General features: G+C 42.7%; 1 protein-coding gene across 7 annotated transcripts; it reads right to left on the bottom strand.

Moving 5' to 3' along the window:
* Positions 1 to 509: 509 nt before the first annotated feature.
* Positions 510 to 24341, bottom strand: LOC120899715 (cyclin-Y-like protein 1). 7 transcript variants are annotated; one of them, XM_040305856.1, is made up of 3 exons: positions 24228 to 24341; positions 22711 to 22948; positions 510 to 5802 (listed from the first exon to the last, which is right to left on the bottom strand). In XM_040305856.1, the coding sequence occupies exon 3, from the start codon at positions 4704 to 4706 to the stop codon at positions 3597 to 3599; it is 1110 nt and encodes a 369-aa protein (XP_040161790.1). In that variant the 5' UTR covers positions 4707 to 5802; positions 22711 to 22948; positions 24228 to 24341; the 3' UTR covers positions 510 to 3596. The 7 variants fall into 7 exon arrangements, with proteins under 7 accessions (XP_040161790.1, XP_040161787.1, XP_040161786.1 ...); XM_040305853.1 differs by having other exon boundaries at positions 23857 to 24327; XM_040305852.1 differs by having other exon boundaries at positions 23874 to 24327.
* Positions 24342 to 24887: the final 546 nt, after the last annotated feature.

Below are 24887 nucleotides of genomic sequence, written 5' to 3'. Positions count from 1 at the left end.
TACCAATACTGCCGAACAATGTGTTTAGAATGTCGTTTTTTCTGTCTTTTGTCATCTGTAGCGTTATCCAAGCAACCCGTGAGCACGTGTCTTTTGGTTGGTTTTAAATTCTCTTTCGATTTTATTTTACTGTGTTACTCTCTCTTTCTCTGTCTCTCTGCCTTTTATTCCTGTGTTTCGTTTCGTTTCCTTACCATTATGAAGACTATTTCATTCCTTTCGCAATAGGCTCTTCTTATACACGATTTACGAATTTCATATATAAATTGGTACGATAATTCCTTTTTTCCCATTTGCTTCATCCACTTCCGGCTTTCTTTTCCCTTTCATTCAGCTTTTTTCGCTTTCTACTTTGCTATTTGCCGTTTTCCAATGCGCCTTTCTTTATAGCTTTATACGTTTTCATAGTTCCTATTATGACAATATCTTTTTTACTTCTTCTTCGATTGCTATCATCGGTTGCGAACGGAATTGTGTATTTGTTGTTTGCTTCTGTGTGTGTTTTTTTAATGTTTTTTCTTTACTCTTTCATTTAACACACACAACTTTTCGCTTTTTTATTCTTGCTCTGTTTCTAGTGACTATTTTTCTTGTTCTTCTACACATGGGTTGTGTATGTTTCTCTGTTTGTGTGTTTTTTCCTTTTCTCGCACATTTATTAACGTTTTTGTTTTGTTCTAAAATACCGTTACCGAAAACGTGTTTGTTTTTTTGTCTACTGCTATCGCCCGCTTTTTTATCTTCAGTCATCGTGCGCGGAGACTCCACAATTCTTCAGTGTTCGTACACTTCGTTACTTTTTAAATTTAAATTTTGTTTACTTTTCTGTTTAATACCGTGCCCTTTGACTATATTGTGCTGTAGAGAGGGTGCTTACCTATCCGGAATATAAACCAAACAACAAGTGGAGGAAAAAACAAACAAAATATAAAAATTATCATTGGAAGTTACAGTTTTTTTTTACATAAATTACACACATGCTTTTGTTTTCGTCACTAATCGAATAAATTTTACGCATCGATTTTTACCATCGTGGAAGTTCTGGAACAAACACACGCACCACAATTCCGAATTTGAGGGATTCTCTGACTCGTGTTTTTTTTTTAATGTAAATTATTATTTATTTTTAATTTCTCTCCCACACTCACATTGATCTTTGTCGTGGGGTTCTGTTCCCGTTCTTCGCGCGCCCGTTCTTCCCTAATTGGTTTGGTGGTGGTGGTAATTGTAAGCATAAAACAAGCAAACAGACAAAACCTACATGACTTAGTTGGTGGTGAACCCATCGAATGTGACTAAGATTAGAAGCTGAAGTGTGAAGCGTGAGAAGAAGAAGGTGATAACAAAGCAGCAAATCAAGAGCAGTTGTATGCTTATATTGTAAGCACACGAATTTTCTCTCTCTCTCTAGCCCCTTGTCTGGCTATCTGGAGGAAAAGACATTTGTTCGACTAGCGATGGAGAGATAAAAAAAACATGCAATGTTGAAAAGAAAACCCATGTTGTATACATTACGTTCCGCGTTCGTTGGCATCTGAATTAAAACTCCACGTTTTTGCTACTTTTTTCTCTATTTTTTCCCTACTTTTACTGACGTGTACCTATTCTGTGTGTTTTTGGTAAAATTTAATTTTGTTTGGTCATTTCGTTTAATTGTGTGGCCTTTTCCTTTTCCTTGTGTAGGACATGAAGGTGGCGCTGGATTTTTTCCTCAATTTTTCTTACGCGGAGTTTCATATCTTATGTTTTTTGTTGTTGCTATTTCTCAATTTATCTCGAAAATCAAAAGTCTTGCACTTGCTACTACCTTTGTATACGTTTTTTTCTCATCTCTATTGCATTAGTAAGTTGTTTCGTTTACTTTCATCTCATTTTTACACCTTCATTCGTTTGTTGCTTGTGTTTTGCCTGTTTTTTTCCTTAATGATTACGATTTCTTTAGTTGTATTTACTTTATCGCTCTTTTTCCTTCTTTTCTTATCCACACAAACACACGCTTCTTTTGTTTTTTGTTTTTTTTTTCTTTTGAATTTCTTCTGTTACTATATAAAAAAGCATTTACCCCTTTTCCTCGGTACAACACATTAAAACGGAAGAAAGGTGGACCTTACACCCTGTTTATGCTGAGATTTTACCGCTACACTAGTACTCGATTTTGTGAGTGTGTGTGTGTATGTGGGAGAACGAATAATAGCAATAGCGCAGTGCCCGTGTAGGTTGTTGTAATGCGGTTCATTTCTACTTTCTACTATTCTTTTTTTCTTTTCTTTCGTGACACATTTTTTTACAAATCGTTCATTTCATAGTTGAAGTAGAGCGCCAAACCATCTCCATGCTACGCGCCACGTTGCTTTACAAGATACAATATTGTGTAGCTTTGTTTAGTAGTTACTCTTAAGAAATATCACTAGAAAATGCATTCTACCTATCAGTATATTTGTATAGACGGCGTCGGCGGTGACGGCAGCAGTGTGAGATAGAGAGATAGGAGGAAGAGGGGAGAAAGGGTGTGCTTTGTGAAATTGGAAGGCAAAAGCAGTTTTGTCGAAGGGGGGCAGTTATGTCGTCGCCCAAATGGATCGAACGCTGGTGAGTAACGATGTACAAAAACGATTTCAAACAAATTTAAAATAATTTTGCAAATAAAAATAATTTAACAATTAAAAAAGCGACACGAAAGCCGGTAGCGTACAAAACGCAGTACGCTTCTAACTCAAATAAGTGCTTCTTAAGAAGCAGCTTTAAAAATACAATTAAAAAACACTCTGATGATAATTCAATCCAAATTATGCAACAAATTGCAATGAGCCGAAAAATCAACGCGTTATCTCACTGTTTCCCCAATTTCCAATCCGTATTTTTGCCTCCTGCTAAATTTAATCGTTGTTTTCGATCCGCGCAATCATGTATCGTAGAAAAATATTGCCTTCCATTGCCATTCACTCTAAGGTTTTGGGGGTGTCCTCAAGGTAGGATCAATCAGAGTTGCTTTTTTCATGGGAGAATATTATAAATTGACACAATTTGTTCATAAATTCTCTTGTTTTTTTCGTGTAGAAGCGGAACGGAATCATGTGCAGTGAAATGGAGGTTTGTAGGTTGTTCTGGCATCAGATTTGCAGATTTGGATCAAACTTCCAACGAAATCTTGTGTAGCCGTCTCTAATTCTGTTCCCTCAAGCGGCTTACGATCATCTTCCTCCATTCGAGCACAAAAGCGGATCGTTTCATTAGAGTAGCACAGAGTTCACCCTATTGCTTCGTCTTCAAATGAAACACTTCCTCTACTCCTCCTAAACGGAATCCTGACACGGAAGCAAACGTATAGCACTAGAACGCACGCATACCACGCACGTGAGTGAGTGTGAGTAATTACAATAGCGGTGTGTGCGCAGTGCAGTGTGTGTGTGTAGATGTAGCGATAAGGGGGGTAAGAGTAGCGTTGCGTTCTAACACGACGATAGTTTACAACTAAGTTTTAGTTTTGTTTTTTTTTTAGCAGCGACCGTAAGCTGCCTTTCAGACAGCGCGGGGACGGCGCGCAAAAACCCCCATTACCAGCCACGGGTGTGGGCCGCGGACGGGCGGGAAGAAAATCACGACAGGATGGCCACGCTGCGCCGGATGCCGCCCTGCTGGTGGATATTGTCGATCGAGGACCACTTCTTCATCCCATTCTTGAGCGCTTCGGCCGTCGCCTTGTCCTGCATGACGCGCGACATCGCTTCCAGCTTCTGCGCTCGCTCCTTGGACAGTGGCTCGGTCGGGAAGGACAGATCGTTCGCTTCGGCGAGCGTGCGCAGATCGAAATAGTACTTCGCGTACACCGACGACGGCACGTTAATGTTGAACTGTAGCAGCTCGAGAAACTGTCGCTCCAGCTCGTTCATGTCCTCCACCGTAATGTCCTTCAGGATTTGGCAGTAGTCGACGTTCCAGACGGCCTGATCGTCCCACACTTTGCTCGCGAGCAGAATCGCTCCAAGCACTATCCGCTTCCAGTTGCAGGACGCAATGTCCAGCTCGGCGTACGTTAGCAGCCGCTCGAGATAGACCAGCGTGATGATGGCACACTCGGCCGTCAGCTGGGCCGCGTTGAACAGCGTCCGGACGAACTTGTAGATCTGCCGGTGCTCGGGATTGTGCCGATCGTAATCGTCCGGCACCGGGTCGCGCGTCAGCGGGTGCAGCTTCTCGTCGAAAATGTCTATCCGCCGCTCGCTGGTACGATTTTTGATGTGGTAGTAGATCGCGAGCGACACACACTTGACCGTGTTCTTCAGGTTCGGCTGCGACACGGTACTGTCGTCCAGGTAGATCGTGGAGCAGCTGCTACTCTTCTTCAACATCCCACCGCTTCCGCCACCACCGCCTCCACCTCCACCACCGCCACCACCACCCCCACCACCAGCGCCACCGCCACTCCCAGGGCCACCACCGCCCTGCGGTACGATCTGGTGCTGGGACTTTTTGCGCGTCATCCCATTCTCGAGACTTTGCTTGGAGCGCTCCAGGAACATGGTGCCGGCGGACGGATCGACCGACGGATCGTGCTCCCCGTCGTCGCCCTCGCGCTCCGAGATGTGCTGCAGATTGTTCGCCGATAGTTCACCCTCGGGCATGTGCTCCTCGAAGACGGGCGCTTCCTTCGCTTTCCGCGTCGGCGGTGGACTCGTGTACGAGCAGCAGGACGTTTTGTTACCCATTCTGTTGCACTAGCTGCTGCTGCTACTGTCGCTCTTCGTTTTTATATTTGCGTTCTTCGTGTGTGCGAGATTGTGCTTCCGTGGGATCGAACCCGGCAAGCGAATGGTTGTGGTGCCGTGACCAGGATACACCCCGGCTTTCTTTTCGTTTCGAGTGCTCCCTCTCTCTCTCGCTCTCCGGATCGGGTTAAGTGTATTTTTGGCAAGAATCAAGGAAGCTTCTTCTCTTGCTGCATAATGGCCGCCGGGGTCTGGGGGGGGAGGACTCTCGGTTTCGGCTTCCACCAGTTCCGCTATTAATAGTAGTACCGAGCGAAGGGAAGAGCACAATGGTGATGCTTTTGGTAGCTTTTTCCCACGGCAGAGATGTTCTATTTTTACTTGCCGCGCATCCGTTATATCGAAAGCGTCACACAAATGTGAACCACCCGAATGGAAGATGCGGCACAGTATTATTTGACTACAATTCTTCAGTGGGAGTTTTTTGTTTTGTTTTATTCTCAGGTTGTTGAAGTCTTCGTTGCAATTCTGGAATGAAGTAAAATTTGGCAGTCGATTCGGTAATCGGATAGCTTCTTCGAACGAAATGTTGCCGGACGTTTCCGCCGCACAGCTCAGTATTTCTCAGATGACTAGAGATTGAGGGGGGGGGGGGGGGGATGCAAATGATATCGCGCCCGCCGTCCTTCGTTAGCGTGATTGTGCTGTGTTATTCTTGAAGACGTTCTGTCTGTGTGCTATTTTTTCAATCTCGGTACTTGGTTTGTTCCTCCTTTACTACGCTTTTATCGTTCAGCGTTGCTCTAAATTGGTTTCTGTTTCACTTTTCGCATCACGTTGCATCACGGCGATGGCGTGGTGGTTCTTAACGGATAAAATTTGGCACTAGATCCTCTCCTGCTCCTTCCCGTTGGTATGGCCTGAAGTGGTGTGTAGAAGCGTGTGTGTCAGTGTGATCCTTCCAGAGCAAGAAGAGTCCTTTGGGATGGTGCAATGATGTGCAAAGCTAAAGCATAAACGCTCAAGGGAAGATGCTTAACACGAATCTTTGCACTGAGCTTCTGTCCTTCTCTTTCTAATGGTAGGAAGTACGTTTCTGGAAAGATAAAAAGATAAAACACAAAATTAGTAACAATATCGAATGTCTACTTAAAGCTCTAATCTAGATGTTTGATGATGGCAAAACGCGAAGAAATCAGACGTTCAAACACACACACACAGTCGTTATTCATTTTGGGACGGTAATAACTTAACATCGATCAGTGAACTGTTAAGAGGTGTGACATGCCGAACAACCAATAATTATCATTTATCATCAGCAAACCCCTGGTTGTACTCCACACAACAGGTGTCCGCAGGACGGGTTGTTCGTTCGGTGGCGCATGAACTGCACAGCAGTTTTGTCGCACACTCGTATCACAACACTGATATTGGGGTAGTCGTCCTGTCTTGTTTTCTTTTTGTGTGTGTGCAAGGTTGCAACCGGTTTCACGATAGCGCTGCTACGATTAGAGGTCGCGAAAGATAAAGCGAAAGGATGTTCGATTCCACTGCCCCTTTTCTGGGTGTGTTTCAGTCGCAACAAAGGTGTGATTTATGGCGATCGTCTTTCGGCTGAAGTGATTCAATTTGTTTTCGATTTGTATTCAAGGTTGGCTTTTTGTGTGATTTAATGGCAGGAATGATGAACGTGGAACGGCCGTCTAACATGTTGTTAGAGATTGTTTTTGCTTTTACTACAGTTGTGTGGTTTTATAGTTTCCTGTCAGATCTAACTTTCTACATTGCTCGTGTACAATTTCGGTTGTTGATGTAGATGCAGTTATAGAAACTCACCAGCAAGAGGCTTTGGCATAAGAGGTTAGGCTAGGGATATTGTTATAAATTTAGGTTTTTACGTACGATAAGAAATCATCAGAAGCCAATACATTATATACATCAAAGATTATATCAATGATACGATAAATGTATTAGGATGTAAGGCACAATACATTTCAATCTTTTGGTTTCAGCAGGACTTAACAAACGCTTCGAGATACGGGATTAGACAAATAAGCGTATTCGATTCTCGTTTCCCGTGTAGACCCGAGGACCTGATACAAAGGACATCCCAAATAAACTAAGCCAACATGCTTTCTCACACTCTGTGAGATGTGAAGATGCATCTAATAGAAATAAGTATAACCAGTTTGTTAATAAATATAAAGGATTGATGCGATCAAACAAATTGACCTCCAGTGTTTATCGGAAGTTCGGAAGAAAGCGTTCGCAACGATTAATCCCGAATCGCTCGAAGTATACGGATTGTGGTTGGGATTATGATCTTGTATAATTTCTTCATATCATAACATTGGGGCTGGTCTGATCGTCAACTCGTACGACTTTACAACATGCCCGTCATGGGTTCAAGTTCTAAATGGATCGTGCCCCCTATGTGTAATCAGTAAGTCACTGAAAGCCAAGTCCCAATAGTGGTACAGCGAGGGTCTTGACCGACAACGGTTGAGTGTGCCAAAGAAGAAGAAGAAGAAGAAGATAATTTCTTGACTCAACCCGGAGACAAGCGAGAGGTTTTTCTAGTATCTCCAAATGAAATTAACCATAAAAACAACTTAAAACACATTTGTTCTTAGTTTAGGTCTGCGGGTGAAAGCAAGAACTTGTTGTAGTGTTAATCAGATCTTTGAGGCTTACGACAGTAGCCTTGACATTGACTGAGTTGATAACTGAATGAAGATATAATCACAAGGTATGGTATAATACTTCACACTTCTTCTTCTTCTTCTATTTGGCGTTACGTCCTACGTGGACATGCCGGGCCTTTACAGGCTTTCGAGACTTAATTCATTACCACACAGCCGGTCAGTCAATCCTTGCTACGGCGAGACGGTCCATTATAGGCTTGAACCCATGACGGGCATGTTATTGAGTCGTTTGAGTTGACGACTGTACCACGGGACCGACTCAACACTTCACACTTATGATGGTCTTTTCAATGATTTGTTGCTATTTGATTATCTTCTTAAACGTAATTATTTATAGTTTTTTTCTAGTTATCGCTTGCTCCACGGTTAAGTTAAGTGTGTTTGGTTGATTATTGTGTTCACCAGTAACCGCGAAGTTATATGAAAGAATTAACAAGAAATTACACAAACATTTGCAGTTAGAAATTGCACTTATTTCTCCACAACTTTTAAAATAAAAAAGAAACATTTTGATGAAAATGTATCATACATCAAGGACAGTTATCTAGCAAGCAAAACATAAAAGTGCTATGGTTGATCGTCACATAATTCCAAAGCCACATTTGATCTTTGACAACAACAGGTCAAATGATACTGTCAAACAAAACAGTCGCCTTTCCGTGTTCAAAAATTACATCCCATCATCATTACTACACTGACCGCTGCTCCAGCCGATCAACGGACCATCATCATCATACCATCGCGCTTGTCACGAATGTGTGTGGCACGGAGCAGAAAGTGGATTTTCGCATCATTTTCGCCTCGTCCGACTTGCGTGTCGACTACTGCTACTGCTTGTGTGTGCTCCGAGCTGGTGTCACGATATCCATCCAAACGAGGCACGGGGTGTGTATCCGCTTCCACCAAAAAAAAAAAAAAAAAAAAAACACACACACACATTGGCGGCACCTTGCAGTGTCTTCACGACGCCGTCACAGTGAGTTGATCCCTTCACGTCGAAAGTGTTGTGCTGGGATGCAGTGTCATAAAAAAGGCAGCAAAACTATTACACTGCTGCCGTGCATTCCAGTGTGGAGTGGAGTGCGAACGAGGCAAAAAACACGAATGGTCGACGATGTGTGTAGCGCATAATACCCGTGTGACAGGAAAATGCAGCCCAGAGAGGTGGAGGTGTCATTTATTTTCCCATAAAGTGGCGGATTTTACAATTACGTGGACCGCCATTTCACTCGAGCGTAAAAGAGCGAACGAATGGTTGCAATGTGTTTCACATTTTAACGGATAGAAGGAACGTTTCTGCAAGTCAGAATAGAAGAACTGTGGGCGATTGATATTTGCTAAAACAAAAAGACAACACACCATGGTGCAGAGCAAAGGCAGTCAACATTCTTCACATGAATGGAGCACGAAAACGGTAAAGCATCCACTCTCTCCCGTGTCTCACTATCACTTCATTGCTACGTGTTTCGCTTGATGTGACCGGTGGCCGGGGCACAAACTGTAACGGAAGAAAACTAGAGCGACGGATGGACACCGTAAACCCACCCGAACAAGCAAATAGTAAAACATCACGCTTTCAGTTTTTTTGGTTAGTTAGGAAATCATAATTACGCCATCAAGCCGCGAACGATCACGCGACACAGTAGCGAACGCAATGGAATGATCGTTATGGGTGGAGAAAAGCGTTAGAAAACGGTTGATTTTTAGTTTTCGAAGCAAAGCAGAGAAAGAAAGGTTGCATCTTGCACCCGACGTTCCGAAACGTGAGTGGTGTGTGAAAGCTTGGAAAGAGAAGGAGAGAGATAGAAACCAAGAAGGTGGAATAAATATTAAATTAAATTAAAACAAAAAATCAAGCTTAAAGCACACCACCGTTAGCTGTTCGTTGATCCAGAGAAGGAGCCTCGAAAACGAATTCTAATACAAAGAACAGTTCTCTTTCAAAATCGTTTTTCTAATTGGTTTTTATAGTTAAAATCTAGAGAAAAAAAGCAAGAGGAAAAAAATAATCTCCACTTTCTAACCACAACATTATAAATCAACGCTTTCCTGCGAAATGAATACGAAATTAAATGCAGCTTTCGGTGTGTGGTTGTGAAGCGAATGAAATATTCAGCCCGAATCACGGCCCGGTTCCGGCTGGTTTTGCTCTCCATTTAGTCCGGTCGGTTAGAATTTAATTATAAAAACCACGGAATACCCACAAAACCGAAAACAGAAGAGGCACGGAGGGGGGTGGGTTGTGCACACTGCTGCAAGGATATACAGACGGTTCCAACACCGCGTTTACCTAGTGCTACTACTTCTTCTACTACTGCCGCTGGCCAATTCGGTCAAAGTAGTACGGCAAACACTACTGGACCAACTGGACGGGACGAGGTAAGACCAAAAGAAAAGAAAAGAAAAAACCACAGCGACAGCAGATGAACCAACGAAGGAAGGAAGGTAGTGTTAAACAAAAAGTAGCCATCCAAGTGCACGACTTTAACTTCCACTTTTCGATTGCGCTGCATACCCGCAGTAGTGTTTGCAAAAATAATTAAGTGATTTGCTTCATTTGCTATATCAATTTAATGAATGGGCCCTGCCGCCGCCATCCGGACCACCAGCACACAAACATAACTTAATGATGTCACCCCTGGAGCGCTCCCTGGAGGGGAAGCGGTGAGATGGTGGGCTACGGGTTCTTCAGCTATTGCGTTCGGTTGACTTTAGGGTGGAAGTTTGGTTGGTTTCTAAGAGTCTTGTCCACCCGCAGAATGGCTGGGGTGGTATCGTTTTGTAGCAGCAAAATGCAACACCCGGGGCGGCTAGAATGGTGTGTTTTACTTTACGATTACATGCGGCTTCAGGGAGGCGTTTGCAAATACGCTGGGTAGATTTTATCGTGCAAAAGAAATGGAGAAGAGTAAACGAACAACGCGCGACCAGCCAATTGCAATCAAACGTAGTTAATTAAACAGCGGTCGGGTCAACAGTATGCGGGTGTGTATTTTTAAACCGTGAAGTAGGGGAGGATAAATTAAGCCAAACAAACTAGCACTGGGTTGTGTGTGCACTCTACTCACTAATAATTCAGTGTGCTTTTTGGTCGATATACAATCCAATAAAACGGTCACAATTGTTTGTTTGATTAACTGTAGTTTTAAATGCTTCTCGAAACAATCAGGGAAAAGATTTTCGTGGCTGGTGAAAACTGAGATTTGATCTCATAACGCTTACTATGCAAACCCGTGCGAATACCACTGCACTGTGGAATCGTCCCAGTAATACATGCACTAAACGTTAATATGAATGCTTGCATGTGAGGTTTATGATAATAATAAATCTGGAGATTTAATGTAAAACCCTAAATTGTACAAGAAAATCATCTTTCTTCAATTGAAAGAATTCACACAAACACATTACAACAATAAATCAGCCCCTCTTAAAAGGGACCGCAACGACAGCCACGGCCGTTACGGCCGGTATTCAGGCTAGAGAATTAACGTTAAGCTTGTTATCATAAGTAACATCGCCGATTGTCTCTTCCGGAGAAGAGAAGCGAACGAAAACCCTACCATAATGTTACACTTGTTATGGGCTATTCGGTGGTCACTGCAGATCCAGCTGATACTGTACGCTAACAAGGCCAAACCACCACTCGCTCTCCCTCTCTCCCTCTCTAACGACGATGCGGGCCGGGTGGAACGGGCACAAGAACAAATTCACCATTGCGGTCAGGAAAAATCATGACGGCAGCTCCTGTTATTTCCAAGTGGAGTAGAATTACCTCTAGTTGAAAGAAACGGTTGAGCATATACCTGTGTACCATATCAAACCAGCAGAAGTCAACCCTTGGTGTACTATATGCCTCTTTTATATAAAAGGAATAGCTGGCTTCCTTACTTTACGAACAATCTATCGGTGTTGGATTTGCAGCAAAAGGTCAAACAGACGCTCCTGACCTGTGTCAGCCTATCCATCCTCCCCACTTCCCCCGGTGTAAGGACATTCCTTGTATCCTGTGTATTGTACCCGGCCCCCCCTTGGGATGGATGCAGTTGCACGGAAGAATGCACAAACCCGGTTGGGAGGGGAGAGCACCAAGCAGCCACAGAAACCTATTTGCTTGCTGGCTTTTGTGGGTCGTTAGGAGGTGTGTGTGTGTGTGTCTATGTGTGATGAACTTTGAACCCTTTTCCCATGCCTTTTGCCCTTTTTTGCTGCTCAAACAAGCAGGAAAGAAACCGACTTGCAGAAGAAAAAAAAACCACCCGCAAAGAACCCGCCATATCCAACGGAAGGGAAACATTAAAAATTTAAGATAAAAAAGAGCCAACCGGGAAATATGGTACGAGTGAGAGAAGGGACCCGAGGATAAAAATCAACTCCTACAGAAAGAAGCACGGAAGGCGATTGGGAGCAACAGCGGTGGACGTTGGAGAACAAAATACAGGAAGGAAAGTTTAAACCCTTATATCCGCCCAAGGGTGCCTATTGGCGCCGCTGTTTAGGACCAAAGTTTGCACCTTTTAGCAAAAGGGTTAATTTAGCCGTCACCGTTTGGAAGCAGCTGATGGGAGGGGTTTGCCGTGTTTGAGAAGTGGGTATATGAGTAATATATTTTCTTTTTTTAATTGTTCTGATACATTTTAAATCTTAAAGTGAAGCGTGATTAAAAAAAGAATCTGTGATCATCAAAAGTACGAAAACGCACTGCAGCATTAAAACGTTACCAGACGGTATATTGACCAAAACTAAAACTAAATGCTTTTAATGTAGGCACGTAGGATTGGCTCTCCGATTGCGTTTTCCATTAAAAATTAAAACTTTCCCTAATTAGTAAACTTTCCTGGAAGGAGGAGGAGGAAGAGGAGGACTGGAAAGGATCGTGCAAAATCTCGCACAAACTCGATCGTTACAAGGTAAACCGGATCTTACCGCATAACCAAGACAACCCATTCGCAATCTACCCTTTATCATATCAGCTACAAAAAAGGGATTCATTTGAAGAAGACAAAAAAAAGAAAACAACATCCAGCAGCAAACGGTTGCAGGGCTCTGTGTGTGCGTCGGAATGCCGAGATTAAATGAATTCATTAAACTAACGCAAACGGTACACGGTACGCTCGTGACGCCACTCTAATGCACAGACAAGGGTAACGGAATGGGGACCGCTTTTTAGCAAAACGTTTACACACTGCCACAATCAGTGGGGAGCGGAAATTCTTGCTCGCCTAACGAAACTAGGACAGAGATAATTCTCGGATGGAGGGGATAATTGTTTTAAAACTATCGCAAATGTATCTGTACTGTTTGTGGACGGTGGACGCGTAATGTAGCTGCAGTAGCAGTGCACCGTGCTATGGAGGATGACGTAGGATGTAAAATAAATTTGAAGGTAACATCGTCAACTGGACCAACTGGTGGATAAAGTTGGAACCTAAATGTAAGTTATTCATGAAAAGGATATTGACAAGAGCTTTTTGGAACATTTTGCATTGCTACCTTATTTACTTCCTTTTCAGATTTGACAGATTTACAGGATTTTCCAGGTCAGTTTCGAATTTAAACGTTGTTGCGTATGTAAAATTTGATATTAAAGCAAAAACACAATTTGACAGCTGTTGAAAATCATCTTGGATGCGGTGAGTAATTGTGTGCAAATTCGAAAATGACTTGAAAAATCCTGTAAGTTGGTGATACAGGGGTTTCCAAGTCACTTTCCAATGCGCACATAATTATTCACCTCCTCCTCCAAGATGTTTTTCAACAGCTGTCAAATGCTGTTTTTGCTTTATAATTAAATTTCAGCTTTAACACATGATTTTCAACAAAAAAATAAAGATTGGCAAACTCAATCCAGCTTGAGCCGTGTTGAAAATCATGCTGAAGAAATTAAAAATATATGTGATGGAAATGAAATATCAGATTCATGTGGATAAACATCTTCCACACGGTGAATAACAACGTTTACATTCGAAATTGACTTGAAAACCCCTGTAAATCAAACGAGGCGTTTGAACCTTTTTTTTATAAATTCTACGTTAAATTCCATTTGTAATCCATAAAATAGATTCACTTTGATTTAAAACCATATGCTATGGAATGGCGGATAAGTTTGTAAAGAAAATGTCTATAAAAGTACCTAATAATATAATTGATCTTTCTATACATTGACTATTTTGATCAACATTATCATAAATCATTATCAATGACATGCTTAAAATCATTCAATGGAATTATCTGTTTCTTTAACTTCCAGTATAACGGCATTTTGCAACATTTTGAACCTTTGAAATGTACGTAAAATTTTTACGAAAATGTGTAATATTGCATTCGATTTAGAAACAAAACCATTTTGAATACTAAATTTTAGCAAAAATCAAGCAAAAACCAATCAGAGATCCATCAGTCATTAAGCTTAGATATTAGTCATTTATAGTCCAATTGAAGGAATGGGTTGTAGTTGAGTCGTACATTGTAGTTTATTTTAGCTATTTTTTCAGAATGAAACCATTCATGGCAAAATTGGTTGAGTTCTTATGAAAAGAGAAATGAGTAATTCAATCCAACATGCTTGCACAGTTCAAGTGAAGGCAATGAATCAACGCGTTGAGTGGGGAATGACGTGAGTTGATAACCGAACGCCGATACATTATCAGGATCTAGATAATTTGGGACACTCACACTGCAACAACCACAACAACAACAACAACGTTCCCCCACACCGACAGCAGGTCAGGAAGTAATGGTGCATCTCCTCAACACCTCAAAGCCCTAGGTGGCGTCTGACAACATCGGTACGGACAGCTTTTCTTATCGGTTCAAATCTTCTGTTAGCGCCTTCCGGGACATACATCACACACGCACGCCAACACCAACAAAAACATGAGCTACCGCATTAATGCCGGGTGAAGTTTCTAAATAGATATACACAGTGTTACATACATTCACGCGCGGTTGGAAGCGCACGATGTCGCATCGGATAGGAAAGCCCGATGTCGCGCGAGAAGCGATAGCGCAAAAGTCGTTCACTATCTCCGGTGGACTGTGAATCAAACGATGGTCACTGGTGAAGGTGTTTGTGGAGGAAAAAAAGGGGGACGGACAACGTGTGTACATGGCAAGATATGGTCATTACATCACGCTTCAATGTCGGCTCCTACTACCATGGCAGCAACCTGTCTGTCCGTGGGGCTTCTTGCCTCGGTGAGTAGTTAAGACAAGTGTCAACATTTTAATAGGCACGGTTAACACTCGAATGCACTTGAGAAACATGAGATCGAGCAGACAGGAAGGGGAAGAGGAGAATGGTGGCTTCTAATTGTAGAGAGAAGGTTGGTTTTCATGTAGTTACAATGATCGGTTCTATTGTGGTTTGTGATTGAGAAAATGAAGAGGATTTAATTGGAAATTGAACACATAGACAAAAACATACAATTCTCATAAATTATAGTAAATGTTAGGTACTATTTAATGAGCATTTTCTTATTGCATTTCAGAGAATATCGTAGCATACAGTAACAGAGACTGTAAGAATTGATTTAAACAACATGATTGACATGATTGACAAACTTTCAACAGTCTGGTGAACAGATGAATGGTCTCACATTGGGTCACCTTTCAACAGGCAACAAAACCACTCTTTAGGCCCATCTTTAAGAAACGATTCCTCAACTTTATGATCCATTTCCTTCTGGTCCATTAATTCCGGTGAACCCGGTGCGCTTTTTAACGAGCTCCTTTTCCCAACAAGTATACCAGAGCGTTCCAGAGCAAAACGAAAAACGAAAATCAAGCGTCAAATGCGAATGGAAAATGGCAAAGCTCATAACAACAAACCATCAAAGTTCATGACAGTTTTGTTGTCTTGTTTGGAAATGCACCCCGGGAGGACTGGCCTTTTCCTCTTCCACAATCAATCAACCAACACCATGCAGCACTGACCACGACCAATCTGTTGAGATGGTAAGGCCACTTTTCCGGGAAGGAATTCAGCCCCCCAAGGAGTCGTGTCAGCAAATGGGTAGGATTTTATCAACTACTTATTGAGATGGAGTCCATTGAGAGAAATGGCGTTTTTTGAGGAAAATAACGATGAAATGAAGGATTAATAGAAGAGGGAAATGAATACAGGAAGTTTAATAAGATAACAAATTAAACTCGTTAAGCACCAAAGCCAACCAAATCACTGCTACAAAATTATCACTATGATCATGGGCCAACTAAATCCGTTCCAGTCACACCCTTCTCTAAATCAATACTGAAAACACATCGAACGTCCATCACAGACGGATTTGCTATTGGATAATAAAAATGGACGAGCCAAGGAAAAACAATGGAGAACATTTGGCGTTAGCTTTTCTTCCTTTTTATTGAAGCCGCCCCTCATCGCACCCAGCACACCCAGTGTGCTGCTGCCTCATGATGATGTTGACGATGATGATGTGGACCAGTGATCCGTGTGCCCCATCATCCTCGATCTGGTTTTTTGGTTTATTACGCGGCGGACATTCGAAACGTCCGCGTAACCGTGGCTACCCCATATCCAAAAGCTGCTGGCAGTTGGCCAACACTATTTTATGGAGAGGGGGATGAAACTCACACCGAAGCTGATATCACAGCGTTGCTTTAAAATAGCGCCCTCTAGCCAACAAAACACACCGAGACACGAGCAACCTGTGTACGCTAAAAGCTTCAATTTAAATAATCCAATAAATGACACCGAATGATACGGCAAAAGCAGAGGGACAGAAGCGCATAATGAGAGCCGAGCCGACGGAGGACCCGGACAACCCGTCGATGTCGCTGCTGATCGATACATTTTAGAATCAGAACTCCAAAATAGGCAGACAGACAGCGTGCGATGCCCTTCTAATGGGGCAGACCGACCGGGTGGTGATTGAAATATTGCCCTCCACACCCTTCACTTCTTGCCCTCCGTAAAATGACCCCTCGTGGTGGATGGTTGTTGATGTTCGTCGATCGGTTTAATGGTTCGACCGTGTGTGACATATAAAGGTTATATGTGGCTGGCTAGAGCCGTAGCAACGCGAGCAGCACTTGATAAACTCACTGCACTCTCTAGCTGTACCTTCACGTGCTCATTACACGATCATTACGTACGGTTGTGTGCAATTCGTTAAGTGTATTGATTTACCATCAGCGTGTGTCAATAATGGTTTTATTGTTTAATTTTTATCTTTTTTTCTGCTCTTATGAAACAAATATTATTTCAATCGCTTGCCCCCCCCCCCCCCCCCCCAGCGGAACATCAGGCTTTAAACAGACAATTGAAACTACTGACTGCTGTTATGCAAATTAGAACATCTAGCAGTAATTCATCTGTCGCTCCAAGGTATTCCACCAGACGTCGGATGAGTGTCTCGGGGATTTGTGTTTCGATTTTTCCCTCGTCCGGGGTCTATCGGTTGCTATCGACAGCGGAAGGTAATTGGATGTCACGACCGTTCACGTCCGGTTGCACATGGCTCCCCTGCCTGCCTTGTTGTCTCTCGTGGGTGGTTTGAAAACGTGAAAAAAGCTCCCAAAAAGCACAACAAGCGGTAGAAGACGCACGAAGCAAAACGTTGTGGGGCAAATTTCCAAAAGCGTCCCTTTGCCACCGCCGTCCATCTTCTTCTAGCAGACTAACATCAAAAAAGCGGTCTAACGTACCCCGGGCAGAGAGCGTAAAGGCATTGCATGCCTGCGCAAATAATATATTCCGTAAGTGCTACAGGTTGGCGAATAAAATGAAACAAACAAACAAGCACGCGCGTGTTCTTCTGTTGGGATATTTTGGTACACACTAAAAGTGGGGGGAAAAAACAGAAGAAAAAAATACGCCCACGAACAGTTGCTTCTCTCCTTGCACTGGGGGTGTACTTTGCCGTGGAAATGGAAATGATTTTCCGACACGTGATCAATCCAGCAGCGTCAGTTCGTCCGTTTACGCGGCGTCAGGTAGACCGATGCTCGAATGGGGCGTAATATGATTACATTATTTACAAAAGTGTCATGCTTTTGTGGACCCGCCCGCTTATCTATTTACATCTGCAAGGGAATGCTTTAGTCCCGATTGGAGCTTGTTTTGTGCACGCTGGATGTCGTGCAAGTTTAATGATAAAGACTCTTTTTTCTAGTTCGTTTGACCGGTGGAATGTTTGTAACATTTTACTACTTACTACTTAAGGAAGGCGACTTCCTACTTCACCTGGAGACAGACCCAAAACACGACGTTTAAAGCTGCATTAAAACATACCACGTTTTGCGGTACACACTGGAATGGGATCCCGAAAAGTAAGTGACAAACACAGAGCACCCCGTACCACTCAAGGTATGTTGCTGCAGTGCCCGGGGAGATGACGTCAATATCATCACACCTTACACCCAAATATGTTGCCCCAACCAGTTGCCAGCTGTTGTTTGTAGAATGCTCCAGCAACGACGACGACGACGACGACGACGACGATGATGATGACAACGATGGCCGCCACCACCGTCGTGTCAAGACGGGCCGGGTAATTTAATGTACTATTTATTTTCAAATGAATTCATACGCCTCCTGAAATGGCTTAAAATTGCCCCCCACACACCACCGTTGTTCCCGGGGCGCCATCATGAAAGCTCTAAAAAAATAAAAAAATAAAATGCGTAGGACGGGCGCAGACTGGCAAAGCATCGAATACGCCAAACGGGCGCGCACACACCGTTCCTTCCCGTAGCTGTGCGCGGCTGAGTGATGCGCGAGGAAGTACTTAGAGTATTGATGGAGGGTGGAGTAGTAATGGAGAACAGGCTGTTTTATTTATTGCAATATGGTTGCAGACAAATTAGGGCAATGGAATTTGTCGTTTGCGATAGTGGTATGCGATAGACCATAAGATGCGTTCTTTTTACGAGAAAAAAAAAGAGTCAATGATTGAGTGTTGTAGAAGCAATTGTGTTCCGAATCAATTCCGGAGCCGATTCCGAATTCTAATCAGAATCGGCTCCGAAATCGGAATCGACCTGGGAATCGCAATTTGCTTCGGAAACGGAATCAGAATTGATTCCAGAATTTGAATTAACACCGGAATGAGAATCAGTTCTTCAAATGAAATAAGAAGTTAGAAGCAAAATCAATCCAGTAATCTCCATAAGAAAGGATCGTTTACAAGTAAATTTAGATTCTTTGCGGCTATCAATACGTAGCATCATTGGACCCTAAAGCCTGTATTCTTATACCGGAAAATGAATCCGGACCTACTATCCGGAATCGTTTTCGACGAAAACTTCATTTTTCCCATCCGTAGGACATGCATCATAGCATTTTTTGGGCTGGATCTTCAGAGATCGCTGGATCTTCAGAATCAGAAATTTTATTTTAAGCTCAAGATAAATGTAAATAAGCCGGTCTCGTGGTATAGTCGTCTACTCGAACGACTTAACAACATGCCCGAGAAGGGTTCAAGCCCCGAATTGGCCATGTTCCCACAAGTAGGACTGACTATCATGCTATGGGGGGAATCAATAAGTCACTGAAAGCCAAAGCCCACTAGTGGGTACTTGCAGGCCTTCACTGACAACGGTTGTTGAGCCAAAGAAGAAGAAATATAAATAAATGTTAATATAGGGACCCTTCACGATTCTAGTCAGCGTTTTGTATGGAGTTTGACAGTTGGAGGCTGAAATTATGTAAATACTCCATACAAAACCACACACAAAACTAGCCTGCGATTTTCAGTCTAGATTATTCTAGCCTCAAAGCTAGAATTAGATTCGAGTACCTGCTCGAAAAAATGGAAAAACAAGGTGGTGTTTACATTTATCCCAAGGTTTATTATAGAGATAAAAGAAAAAAAATAGGTAAAAAGGGAATTATAGTATCCAATAGCAATTAGTCGTAGCAGAAACAGCTATATGATTTTAAATTAATATAGATCGATGAATAATTGCTTCTCCATTCCAATTACTCGACCTCGATAGCTCAACAATCGGTGTAAGTGTAAATGTGAATGAAAAACCAGAGTAAATAATTCTTCCTAGTTTCATTTTGTAACAAGCTAAACAGTTAATTATTGAAAAGCAATTAAAACAATTGACAAAACATTATTACGATCCTGTGCCGTAGCTGATTGCATGAACAAAACACCAGAACACTGCCCGCGGGGCAAAAGTTTTAAACGATTTTCTGTTTTCACGCGCGATGGAATGGGAATGGGCAGCTCACCCATGCAAACGAAACCTAATTTTAATCACTACAGCTGCACTGGTTGACTGGAAGGATTGGAAGGGTGTGGCTCCTACCCCATTGCACACATTGCCAGCCTTGGGGCGCCACGGTCCAGCAGTCCAGAGCGTGATAATGGTAGGAAGTAGCACAGTGGCACACCGAAGCTGACACCGATCGGAAGTAGACAGGATCGTAAACCAACCACCATCACCATGACCATCATCATCATCATCATCAGTACAGTGCAGTGTGGCAAAATGCACTAATTTGTGTTAAACGAATCACGGGGAAAAAACGAATAAATAATTTAAAAAAAATCACGCATCTCTCGCGGGATAAGCTTTTGTGAGACCCTAAAAATAAAACCATCACACATTGTGGACAGACACAAAACAACGAAACAGGGGAAACACAAAGAAAAACAAGAGACAATCCTATAACGGTGACCAAAGATGGTAAACATTTGCGTACGTAAATCCGTCCGCCCTACATTCACAAAACCTTGCTGGGCTGGCTGGCTGCAATTTGTGCGCCATATCGTCGTCTAGGCCCAATGTTGTCTCCTCTACATTGTTGCTATTGCTATTGGTTTGCTGGGGGGACCGACGCGTACAGCGCGCCGATATAGCCCGGCTTCGTTATCAATTCAAATTGCAACGCAAATACAAATACGGTGAGAACGGAACGGCTCGCCCTCGCACCTACCAGCTAAAGCCGGCTTCGACGATATCGGAGGGACGGGGGAGTGGGGGGGGGGAGAGAAGAGGTAAATGGGGCCAGGCTGGGAGAGAATTGGGCTTACACATACGACGGGCGGCTTTCGACTGTTTGAAGTCATTCGGGGGAAAGAAGCCGCAAGAAGCAAGAAATGACATCATGAAGAAATTTGTGGAATTTGGCGCTACGGGCGCTTCAACAAATGAGTATCCAGAAATTATGCCACAAATAATAAAAAATGATTCAAGAAAACGATAGATAAATGTATTAACAATAATATTTTGCATTCATATTAGTATTTTAAACTCTCTAAAATTGTTGAATCCATCTCTAAACCACCTGAGCGAAAGTATTGTGATGCCGCACTTAGTGATAAGTTTCCCGCGACGATATATTTATATTCCGCTTTCTTCTATCGAAAACCTTTTACCAAAAACGCGCTCTCTCAACTGACCGTGGCAGCTTGTCCGTGTTGTCCTCTCCGTTCCTAACGAAACAAAACGGAAAGAAAGCCGCACCAGCCAGCCAGCCGTGCCCGTGTGTGTTGCACTTTTGCAAGCCGAAAACGCGGATGAAAATAAAATGCAAAACGATTACGTGTGTGTGATCATCATAGCTTGTCGTACACCGATGGACCGTACCCCGGGGCCTCTCTATCAACATTTTAGTGACAGGCTCGATTGTGATATGTTCGACCAACCCGTGTGCCAAGGGCTTCAGCAAAGGGAGGGGAGGAGACAGGTTTGTGAAATCCGGACATAACAGCTCGGTCAAAAGGCAAACGAGCCCTCCGGATATGGACAGCTTCGGTGTGTCGATGTGGTCGGCGAGCAAAGGTGGCGAATGCACACAACGATGATCCTCGATCGGTACACGATCACAATGCCATCTGTGGTGGTGGCGTTTGTATTGTGTTAATGACTATTGGCTTAATGACAAAGGCGGTCTCTTGTGAATGAATGTTTCAAGTGGCAGCGGAGTAAAGCGTGTGTTTGCCATTGGCTTTTTATTGTTTTGTTTTGAGCTTTTAGTACACGCATTGTTTTTGGTATCTTAGTTTTAGAAAGCTTGCTAAGTGATGGGAGCTTACATTCCTTTGAGTTAGATTGATTGGATTAAATAGAAATAAGTGCATGCGCTATGAGTCTTTATAAAAATGATTGCAAAATATTATAAAATTTGATGCAATCTTCACTTCTAAAGGTGAGCATTTGGTGAGCTTTTCAATATGTAAAATTGCATGTCGTGCTATAATGGACTAAGCAACAAAACATACCAAATTCTACAGTGAATTTATCAAAATAGAATTAAGACAAAAAAAGCACAATCAAGGACCATTGTGAGGTGAAATAAAAAAAATGAAAAATAAAAAATAAAATAAAATAAAATAATTTTAAATTAATTTAATACAAACCCGCTCAAACAATTCAGTAAAAAAAACATGAATGGACTAAAAGTAACAAAGAAGTAACACAGTTTGGCCACTAAGAGGATGCACTACACTTGAAACTTATCTAGAAACGATTGTATGAGAGTTGAGAGTATCCGGATGACTGTAAGCCTATTAAGCGGTTACCACATGTTCTGAAAAAGATGAAATTAAGGATGAACTTAAAAAAAAAACAACGAGTTTCGCTGCAATTTTCTTAGAACAATCATTCTTTTTGTAAGCAAGGACGGCTTTGTACGTGCTCTTGCCATGTATACAATGATCTACATTCAGTCTTTAAATGGTAAAATATAAACATTTTGACCAACGGTTGGGGGTTGACGATGTGAGAACTTCTGCGCTGAATTACTAATTAGATCTTCTTTTAACCTTGCTTTCAAAAACAGTCGAACGTTTCAGTGAGAATTGTTCGTTCGCTTGAAACAATACCAATTTTTGTTAGGCATTTTGTGTGAAAACACCATTCATTTTTTAAATAAAATTGTCAACCCTTCATGATAAGTCCCCCAGTGAAAGATATTTAGTAAAAAGACATTCTTTGTCACTGGTAACAATACGGTAGCAAAGCAACAGCAACAAACAATTTACAAGAACAAGGAAGAAAAGATAAGAAAGCTTCCCTTGCCTTTGGTGTGTCAGGACAAGTTGTGGCAGAAAACAAGACTGTACAAAGTTCAACCAAAATGCCGGCCTTTCTTATCTGCACACACACCTTTGAATCATCGCGGTGCGTGTGCGACAAACGAAAACGCGTCGATCGATAAGAAACATTCCAGTCGATGCAGCTTAGGAGAAAGGTGTTTACCCAGTACCAGGAAGCATCGGCGGCAGAAGCAGCTGATCGAACCGATCGAAACCAATGAGTCATACTTTGAGTTTTGTTTGGCAAAAATGAGGATTTTAGATAAAAGATTTGACAAATAAGCTTACCGAATGATAGAAAGTAGGCTGGATTTTATGTTTTTGTTTAGTTTTGTAGCACTGCCCAACAAGACGCCTTGTCTCTTGCACACCTTTGTGAGGCAAAAGTGTGTCTTTTCGATTCAAAATTTGCTGTATTTTTACACTTTATTTTCTTGCACTCCGTTTCTTTATATTTTTAATTGTCGGACACACGGACACTTTACTCACTGCAATCACAGTTATTCACTTTTGTGTTATTATTGTGCTGTAGAAATAAAAAAAACAAACAAAAATACGATAAGAAACGATTTAAAATTTCACATTGATATGAAGCACAATCTGTTAATTAAATAAAATAGAAAAAATATACTACATAACATTAGACTTTGATTTTCTAGCATGAATCTGATTGGTTTATGCTAAGTCTAATCGTGACTGTAAAACTGTACTTTGTTCTGGGATTGCAATGCACCCGATGTACTATTATCCTTGCTGCATTGGCACCACCGTCCTCACCGCACTCACGTTGGCTAACACTCTGGACACCCGCCCCGGCTTGCGGCCTCTCCGCACGGCACAAACCGTAACGAACCGTTCGGTAGGCTCCAATAATAGCTTTTGGTGGCGGATTGCCCGAGACGCGTTCTATTTCCGCCACACTAAACACACACACACACACACACATGCACACCCTGTTATCTCACACCCAGTGAGCCGCCTACTTCTTTATAGCCGATACACTCCAGCGCGCAGCATAGAACACACTACGGCCGCAAAGCATCTGCACGCAGCATGCATCGGCCAAAAAGGGAAGGATGTGCAGCAAGACAGCAGCAGCACACACACACACACAGAAACACATTACACCACGTCGACCATCGTCGTCATCATCGGCCGCATCATGATTATCATCGATGGGGTGGGGGATGGGAGTGTTTCGTAGGTGGTGGATAGAGGGATGAATGTGCCGGTGCGCTGGCTGCACAAGGGAAGGTTGCTGATTCTTCGCGCTTTATCCTGATCGGTGGATGGGAAAGGATACGTCACAGTGGGCCCTTTTCACACACACACACATACACTCTATCTCGCTCTCTCCCACTGCTGCCTCCTTGCTCGGGCGCAATTCCTGTGTCTTTCCCTTCTGCTGCTCACAAAAACACAAAGGAATGTTACCATCGCACGGCGACTACCTTCACGATCTGGGCCCCGGGCAGAGTGGAGCACACACTGGCCTCACGCACGCACTCTGGGGTGAGAAGAAGATTCGCGGACACACGCACAGACTACACATACACACACACAGGCACACGCGAATCCGCGACCAACAGCACCACACGGGTGTTGCGCGAATCGCGGTGGTTGTCTCCAGGGTTGGCTCTGCTCTCTGGTCGCTGTAGGTGATTTGCAGCACCCTTTTGGCATTGGATTTGGCCCAGTGCTACCGATACGGACGGCGTTCACCACAATTGCTTACGTTTGACGGCCGCTCACTGCCACAAAACGTACCGTTTTTACACCATTCGGGTCGCGTTTTTCTCACTTACGAGCCGTTTTTTCCCCCAGAGCACACACAAACACATCCCGTCGTTGTTGTTCCAAAAGTCAAGACATTTTTGATGCTGGACGGCCCAAGTAGCACGTTCGGTCGGTGTGCAGTCGGTGTTTTTGTAGCATACCGTATCGGAAGGTTGGGGAAAGGTGCACCGTCTTCGAGTAGAACTGTCATCTTGGCATTTGTCTTGCTGTGCGATGTAAATTGAAATAAAAATTAGGCTGATCAGTGAACAGGAATATGACTGAATTTTGTTCAAATAAAAAAAAAGTTTGATTAATGTAAAAATAATATTAGGTACTGGGAAATTGACAATTTCATGAGCTTTGTTTGTTTTTTGTGAACGAATTATATTTTGTCAAATTGAGCAAAACATACACACAATCTGAAAACATCGCCAAATGTTGATTCACTTTCCTACTTGGGAAACATGCGTAACGTCAAGCGATGAAAGAAAGTCGTTACGAAAGCGTTACTTGTTGGAGTAATGCATTTTTAAATCAAAAGAAAAAGACATATTCATATATTTAAATAAGTGAAATAATTTAAAAAATGTTTTAGCAATTTAAAATGCTTTTCCTTCCCCAATCATGCATGATTTAGCAAATTTTGCGGATTGTTTCCTTTGCTTTGCAATGGTCCATTTTTGCCA

The sequence above is a fragment of the Anopheles arabiensis genome, chromosome 3 (assembly GCF_016920715.1).
Source record: "Anopheles arabiensis isolate DONGOLA chromosome 3, AaraD3, whole genome shotgun sequence".
Classification (NCBI taxonomy): domain Eukaryota; kingdom Metazoa; phylum Arthropoda; class Insecta; order Diptera; family Culicidae; genus Anopheles; species Anopheles arabiensis.
Note: the sequence above shows the minus strand (reverse complement) of the source record. Positions and strands in the feature narration are given on the sequence as shown.

Coding starts and splice junctions, on each gene's coding strand:
- LOC120899715 (XM_040305856.1), bottom strand. CDS start 4,706: ATGGGTAACAAAACGTCCTGCTGCTCGTACACGAGTCCACCGCCGACG.